General features: G+C 42.9%; 1 protein-coding gene and 1 long non-coding RNA gene across 2 annotated transcripts; both read right to left on the bottom strand.

The window, feature by feature from the left end:
- Window positions 1-1,417: 1,417 nt before the first annotated feature.
- Window positions 1,418-3,886, bottom strand: LOC119402644 (TNF receptor-associated factor 5-like). The gene is made up of 3 exons (XM_037669765.2): window positions 3,849-3,886; window positions 2,437-2,679; window positions 1,418-1,779 (listed from the first exon to the last, which is right to left on the bottom strand). Exons 2-3 carry the CDS (start codon window positions 2,614-2,616, stop codon window positions 1,549-1,551), a joined length of 411 nt encoding a protein of 136 aa, XP_037525693.1. The 5' UTR covers window positions 2,617-2,679; window positions 3,849-3,886; the 3' UTR covers window positions 1,418-1,548.
- A 105-nt stretch (window positions 3,887-3,991) lies between these two features.
- Window positions 3,992-7,331, bottom strand: LOC119402645 (uncharacterized). Its single transcript, XR_005185860.2, has 3 exons — window positions 7,245-7,331; window positions 6,506-6,592; window positions 3,992-4,045 (listed from the first exon to the last, which is right to left on the bottom strand). It is a non-coding gene; the product is annotated as an uncharacterized LOC119402645 (long non-coding RNA).
- Between the last annotated feature and the right edge of the window lie 918 nt (window positions 7,332-8,249).

Genomic DNA, 8,249 nt, shown 5'->3' with positions numbered 1-8,249 from the left:
TGGCAAGAATTTTAAATAGAAACATGTACTGACGCGTGGTCGCCACACTGCATTGTTCGAACCACTGAGCTCGGATTCTAGCGTTGCTTCCCTATTTTGAAGGTGATGCTGTATTGTCAAGCCGTGGCCTCCACGATGAGCGCTGATCACGGATAGTGCGGCACACCCTATTTACCCGGTGGCGTCACTTGGCAAAAGACTGTTCTGCGCACGCCGCGCGGGCCACGAGTTGCACTGTCTAACACTCCCAGAATAACATACACGGAAATACGTAGCGAAGTGGACGGGGGAACGCCCAAAGTCATAGCTAATTTGCTAGGTCATCGGACGCATTACTCAAAGGTTGTGGGTTCGAGCCCCACCGACGTCAACGGTGTTTTTTTCGACTGCTCCAATTCATTTCAGCTTACGTCGTAACTACTACGCTGCGATTAAAAACTACAATTAATGTCTCCTATGCTTCCCTTGGCTTCATTTTTGGAATTATTAGGTTGTGTAAATACATAAGCGTTGTATTTGATGCAGGAATTGGTTTCAGGTACACCCGGCGAATTCGTTTGTTACACATCATGAACGACAGAACACGTAGCAAATACTTTATTACAAATTCAGCATCAATGCCCAGGCACACGAGACTACATTTTTGATGCCTTTCTCACAAACGGGAGGACATGTTGAAAACAAGTTAAAAACTTCGCGAACAAAAAAAAAAGAAGAGTAAGTGGCAGTCACCAGTAAATTACTCACTACTGATTCGCTATGTTTCAGCGTAGAACTGTAGACTGCCACAGGACCTGCAGGTTTTGATTTGCAGTGTTCAAGGTGGAGCTCCATCGGACAAAACGTGAAAGATCAACTGTAGCTTCAAAGGTACATGTATTGCGCCTAAGCACTGAAGAAATTCCATATGTTCAGGAACTTTTTTTTATATTCACTGTCACAACGTATTGTACTCCCTTCTATATAGAGTCCATATCTTGCCATATGTCCCCATATGGTCCCGGTGCTCAGGAACTGTTTTTTTATATTCGCTGTCACAACGTAGTACTCCATAATGCCTACTGAAAAGTTCAGTATGCCATTCCAATAATTCGATATGTTTCCATATGGTCCCTGTGTTATGGAACTAAGTTTTTTGGTATTCGCTGCCACAACGTACTGCACTCCCTAATCCTTATTGAGACGCACCGTATGCCATTCCAATAATTTCATGTTTCCTTACAGAATCCATACGCAGTCCATATGTCTCCATATATTTGAATATAGTACATATGTTTAGAATAACAGAGAGCTGAGCTAGTTGGTAAGTATTCATTCTAAAAAGACAGGGCGTGCAAACACGGACACAAGAAGGAAGTCAGGACACCACAAACGGCGTTTGTGGTGTCCTGACTTCTTTCTTGTGTCCATGTTTGCACGCCCTGTCTTTTCGAATGAATACATATGTTTACATATATTTGCCATATATTTCCGTAAAAATTTTACGGAAGCATACGGAATTATTGGAATGGTGTACGGAACGTTTCAGTAGTTATGGTGAGGTAATAATTAAATTGGCGGCACGATGATCTTGAATACGACGCAGTTCTGGGAGAGGAATCCTTTCTTGACATTCTCAAGTAGTGGCACGGATATGATCTGAGAGACGCCGAACTTGGGGTTCCGTTGTTCGGATTCCGGTCTCTTCAAGCACTCGACGGCGTGTTCAGCAGAGGCCGCGTGCATTTCGAAATATCGCTGGGCTTGTTCTTCTAGCTGGTTCACAAGAACCACAATGATCTGGAAAAGGCCAAATGTACAGTTTCTCGTACGGGCCGCGAATGGTTGGAAGTAGGAACATCATTTCCCACGAGAAAGCTCATTAAACAAGAATTTTAATGCAAAGCATTATAATGTTGTTGCTGCACAGATGTTGTTGCACAGGTCACGCCAATGACCTACGACTAAAGCGTAAACATGCAGAGGTCTGTATGAGCAAATCCTTCGTACTTAATCCTCAGTCTTATCAACAGACATACACAGGCCATAAATTATTCAGAAATGCGTGGCCCTGAACTCTTTCAAGAAAAATGTTGAAGCTTATCTCCTCTCCTGCCCTAATAATCAATAAGCTGTGCATGAAGAAATGTTATCGTCCTGAGGTTCCCGTTATTGATTTGTAAATTTTTAAAATCTTTATTTATGGTTGTGAAACAATCCTCTTTGTTATCCTGTTTACTTTGATTGAAACTACAATCTGTATGCTTGATAGTATGTAAAGTTCTTGTTTTTGTTGCTGCATCTTCTGAGTGTTTGTATTCGGGTACTGGGGTTCCCTGTCAGGCAGAGCACATCTGTGTTTTGCCCTTGTAACCAACATTTTTCTTGCTTGCAATAAAGAGCTGCACAATTGTACGTGACAGAAAGCATTCGTAATTCAATATATATAGTGCTCACCTTGTTCTTGAAGGGCCAGGAAAGCATGTGGTCGTATTGGCCAGGGCAAATCTGGCAGTTAAACGACAGGTGCGGCGACGACACAATTGAATTACGACCGAAGCCGACTGTGAACTCAACGTGATAACCCGGTGTGTTGATGTACATTGTGCCCGACGAGATTTCCTCGGAAAAGGTCATGGCTGCATTTTTCAGGGCATAGTACGGCTGCAGTTTCCAGATGTGCACGAAGCCTGGTTTTACCTGTACAGGGGAATAATGAAAAGCGACTTTTCATAGCAAAACGAGACAAAGAAATACACGTAGCGAAATCTTCTCGTAGTGGAGTCTGTTTTGTGCATTCTGTGCAAGTTGTGTAGGCAGTTTTGTAGCCAAAAGTTCTAGGACCATGGACATGTGCCTCAAAGGCGTAGAAGCCAACGAAAACGTTGGTGACGTACCTAAGAGTGAAACACGTATGTAGGACCGCCTGTAGGCTTGACATGCTCCCCAAATGTGCGCGTATTTATTGTCAATCTCTGCCTTTTTATTCGGTCTCTCTTTTTGCCCTTTTATGCCCTCCCCAGTGCAGAGTAGTAAATCGCACGTGCGTCTGGTTAACCTCCCAGCCTTTCCTTAATTCCCGCTCTTCTACCCCAAACACATGGGTACTCTTATTCGGATTGTGCATAAAGTGCTAGCTATAACCAGGGAAACTAAGCAACAAGGTCCAGTTTCCTGGCTGTATCTAGAACTTTACGCAGGACATGATTAAGATCGCATCACGGTCATAAGCATTCTTGAGAATGTTTAAGGTTTCATGGTGAGTGAAAGGTCAAGGCTTGGAGCGTCTAACACGTCATTATTATTCACAGCAGCGCTATAGTAATCTAGAAATAAAGCTAAATGTAAAACACGATTTCCGCCACCAGTGGGACATTCTGGAACACAAGCGCCATGACGTAGTAGGGCCTCAGTACAATCAATCACAAGTATTTAAAGCTACCCACGACAAAAAAAGAACATTTCGGTGGATTACAAGACGGAATAAAGTGCACTTGTGCATTTCAGTCTGATTCAAGTAAAGAACTAGACGTTACCCTTGAGAACCACGCGAGTTCGGTTTTTGTCGGGCAGTGCGGTGTTTGCCACACAGTCGGGCTGTCGGGCAGTAAAGGGCTGGCATGGCGAATGCTACGTCACAAGGCCGTTCTCGGAGGCGGGTAGTTTGAATGATGCTAACGGCATGCGGACCGCTAAAGCACGATTTTCTTTCAAACTTAAGCATTTCCTTGGTAAAAAACAATCACGATGAAGTTTCCCGAACGCTATTTAACGATGAACGTTAACTTGATATATGGCTTAATAGCACACTCTAATGTGCACGTGACATTCGCAATTCATTCGTGAAGGAGGTTTATATAATTACATACGGGGTCCAGATGTACATCGCGGGTGATGCGCTCCACAGAATTTTTGTCTCCTGCAAATGATGGAACATGAAATATGGTAAAACGAAAAAAGTTAGAGAGAACTTGACAGAACCGACATTATGGCTTGAAACCTATACTTAGCAAGCAATTTGTTCGGAAAGTTGACCATTTTCAATGTTCTGTTTCGTTGTTAGTGCCTGGCAAACGAAAGGAAAGAGATCACTTCAGTGCTTGCTTTTAGAGAAACGTCGTGAATGTAGCTGTTCGATTAGGCTAGGGCAGTGCAGTAACCAAGTCTTTCTATTTAATGCTAGTAAGTAGTTGCACTATCTATCTGACATCATAATCAGGACTTTGATAAATTGTGTGCTAGCCAAAATTGTATCTCATAACACTCAAAGGGCACGAATGCATAGCCCAATGTGGCTAACCAATCTACTTCTGCTGAAATTTGCATCGCGAAGTTGAAGTTTTCAAAGGAAACGGTTGTATTCAGCTAAAGCGAGATAAAGCAGTTACATCTCGTTCATTCATCAAACGAAGATGAAGTTTACTCGACTACAGAGTTTGAATGTTTATGCTGCCAGGGTGGTGCGTGGTTGAGGCGCTCACCTGCAAAGTGGCGGTTTCGTTACATTTCGATGGAGGCGATATGGTAGAGGTCCGTGTGCTTTAAGTGCATGTTCGAGAACACAAGGTGGTACAAATTTCCGGAAGCCTCCACTACGGCGTGCCTGATAATGATATCGTTGCTGTGGCATATAAAACTCTACAAATTATTATTGTTATTATTAGAGTTTGCATCTTTCGTGCTTTTTCAGACAATAGCGTTGCACGAATCGACGATGAGTGTTGACACCTACTCTGAAGTACACATGTATGTTTCAGTTGAATTGAGTCTTGAAGGTACGTTCTGGTGGTATAGCAAGTGCAAAAAAAGAAAAGCATCGATGCACGCTATGGACCAGGGGGGCCTGGTGGACAGGGCGCAGCGAACAACCAGGGCCCATGGCATCATAGACTGAAGACGCCGTCTACCTTGAGCAAATATGGCGGCTGCTCCTTATAGCGAAATCTCATTGCATTCCATTTCATTTTGTAACAAAATCTATGTCTAGCTATATTCCCATTGCAAGCGAGGTGAACCACCCTGCCTTTCCTCTTGGTATCTCTTTCTCTTTCTTGAAGTGCAAACTAGTAGACTTTCAACTGAACCTTTATAGTCCACTAACGCAGACCTGCGTTGCCCTTGCAAACAGTCGCTCAGTGGTTGCGTTATGGGCGTTTCTTGTAGGCTCAGTCCGGTAAAAGTAAAGCAAATCATTACCACCACTCACTCGTGGCTCTGCTTAGTTCACTGCCTTGTTACAGAGAAAATGAAAGCGCACGGTTGACGTCTGTGGAAGGTCACTTGCCACGAAATTTGATCAGAACAGGCTTCTCTGAGATGTGAAACGGGAGTGGATGGACCCGTAGGCGATGTCTTGCTATAAGCAAAGATTGTGGGTTCGGTTGCTTTTTTTTTTATCCACTTTCACTTTCCTCTGTGGCATGGTTACTATACAACAACTGTAGGCTTCAGACAACGCCCCCTATGTTTCTTTTTATTGAAATGGAAAATAAATGAAGGAGTGTCACCATTGCTTGGTGACGGCTACCCCTTTCCACATAGTTGTTTAGGATAACAAAATAAATAATAAATAAATAAATATATATATATATATATATATATATATATATATATATATATATATATATATATATATATATATATATATATATATATACATATACATATGTACGGTCCTACAAGTTCAAGAACTCAGTAGCCATCGCAAATATTAGTGTATTAAAAAAAAACGCTGGAGCACTTTCATTGCTTTATGGTTTATCCTAGTCGGCCATGGGCCTACCAGCGTGTGAAGTTCCTGTTCGAGTCGCTGTCTATGTGTGACGTGCTTGGGACAGTTGAGCAACAGATGATGCACATCCTCGTTGTCGTGGCCGCACGAACGTGTTGACGATGATGCTCGATGAATCCGAAATAAGAAGTGTTTTGTGTAAGCAGTTCCGAGTCTTAGGCGATGAATGAGTTGTCGATATGTCTTGGGAGTTGGGGGTCTAATTGGCACTCAAGGTTAGGGTCAACAGCGTACAAGATCGATTCCTTTGTGCTGTCTGGGAACCAGGTGGATAAACATAATTCACGTTTTGTTCCTCGTAAAATTCTGTTTATATCACATTGGGATACAGGTATGAGGCGGGGTTTTTTTTGCGAGTCAACCTTGTGAAGCTAACAAATCATGATGCCAAAGAAAACATAGGGGACATCATTACGCCCCCTATGTTTTCTTTGGCATCATGATTTGTTAGCTTCACATGGTTGACTAACAAAAAAAGAAACGGGCCTCTCAATCCTTTCCACTTCTTTCATTCATTTCTGAAGCATACAAGATCAACTGGCAAACGTATGATACAAAAGATTATGAGAGAAAAATGCAAAATACGGGACATGGAAACACGCAGGCATAAGCGTGCGCAGGGCTTGTCATTAGGGGGTCAAGGTCTCATTGAACTGAAAGTGCCAGTCACGTCGCGTAAAATACAAAACGCTGCAGGATGTTTTCACTTTGTGCACTCGGAAGTGGAATTTTCACCTGAAGTTCCTTCTCTAGCTTCAACACTTGTTGTTCCAAGTCGGCGCGCAGTTCTTTCTCAGCATTGGCAGATTGCTGAAGATCCACCTGTGTTGAACATTCGTGTGGAAAAAAATTATTAGAATAGCAGGTGGCCTTGATAAGTTATTTAAACATTATGCTAACCTTCCGAAGACAGTTGAAAGCGGCGTCATGGTTTAAGAGTGGTCTTATTTTAATGAGCGAAGTTTTGTGGACATTCGAGACAATAGGGGCATAAGTGCTCACGTTTTGAACATGTGCACATGTTGCTTGACATTTTAAGGGTTAATAAATTGGATACTGCAAAATCAGCTGGTCCTATATGGGCTTATTTAAAACGCCTATTGACCACAGCAAATGCTTTCAACGACAGAAGGGGAACGAGGATGATCAGTATGTTGATTTCTAGAAACGTCCCCTCACTCCTTTAACATGTAGATTCTCGCCGCAATCGGTGTATTTCATTTTCCGGGCACAAGTTCGCCCAAAAAAAAGAGTTTAGTTTTCAATGAGCCGAATAGTGTATTTACATTCGTGACCACGTGAGAGTATCACACAAAAGCAGTGCTAGATTTTGTACTTGCCTTTCTACACCCTGGATTGTAACCCAGAGTAACTCATGTAGCTTTAAGAGAACTTACGTTAACAATGGTGTTTCGCGAAATAGGCCTATCATCTCAGGAGTACTAGAGGGTTATGGGGAGTGAATGACAATTACCATTTTTCTTTCCATCACTCGCATCTTCTCCTCGTACTTTTCTGTAAGAGTATTTGAGAGCTCTTGGGATGTTTTCCTAAGGTCCTGCAAAAAAGAAAAAAAAACAGGTAAGAAGAAAAATGTTACTAGTACGAAAGTGTTACGTCACGATACCAAAAATATTTAATAAAAAGTGCGGGCAGTTTGCACTAAGTCGCGCAAAGCTTGGTACAGCGTGTCGCTCGTACTACCCGTCGAATAATAATTATAATATAATAATATCTGGGGTTTAACGTCCCAAAACCACGATATGATTATGAGAGACGCCGTAGTGGAGGGCTCCGGAGATTTCGACCACCTGGGGTTCTTTAACGTGCACCTAAAGCTAAGTACACGGGCCTCAGACATTTTCGCCTCCATCGAAAATGCAGCCGCCGCGGCCGGGATTCGATCCCGCGACCCGTACTACCCGTCGACCGACACGCCTAGCTTCGAGATGCGCGGCTTCCTCCTCGGGTACGCACTTTTTTAGGACGCCCCATTACTTTCTGCACACGATCGGGGGCAGTCAGGCTATGCACTATGGAGCGGAAGTTGCGTGCGATGCCTCCATCGGTGGCCATGGCTTAGCTACTGCGCATGCACGGCATAACCAGGTGGTGCGGTATCTGGTCGCTGGACGACGCGATGCTTGCTTCCTCTTTCTTTCTATCTTTTCTCCTTCTTTCTCTACTTTTTTTTTCTCTCTTTCGTTGATGTTGTCTTTGTCTCTATCTCTTTCTTTCTGCATTTATTTCACTCTATTTCTCCCCGTCTCATTCTTTCTGTGCTATGCTTTACTCTCCCCCTCCTCCTCTCCCCCTTCACCATCACATCTCTCCTCCTCACGCTCACTTCCCTTTCCAACCCCCTTGCTACACTATACTATTTTCTTTCTTTCTTTTTCTTTTCTTTCTTTTCTTTCTTTCTTTCTTTTCTTTCTTTCTTTCTTTCTTTCTTTCTTTTCTTATCTCGATCTTTCTTTCC

Source organism: Rhipicephalus sanguineus, chromosome 8, assembly GCF_013339695.2.
Source record: "Rhipicephalus sanguineus isolate Rsan-2018 chromosome 8, BIME_Rsan_1.4, whole genome shotgun sequence".
NCBI classification, from domain to species: domain Eukaryota; kingdom Metazoa; phylum Arthropoda; class Arachnida; order Ixodida; family Ixodidae; genus Rhipicephalus; species Rhipicephalus sanguineus.
The sequence above is the reverse complement of the archived record's forward strand: the minus strand, read 5'-3'. Positions and strand labels throughout refer to the sequence as shown.

What these genes read in the sequence shown, in the direction of transcription:
- LOC119402644 (XM_037669765.2), bottom strand. Translation starts at nt 2,616, where the DNA reads ATGACCTTTTCCGAGGAAATCTCGTCGGGCACAATGTACATCAACACA. An exon ending in CCTGGCCCTTCAAGAACAAG is followed by an intron (nt 1,780 to 2,436) that starts GTGAGCACTATA and finishes GGCCTTTTCCAG; the next exon opens with ATCATTGTGGTTCTTGTGAA.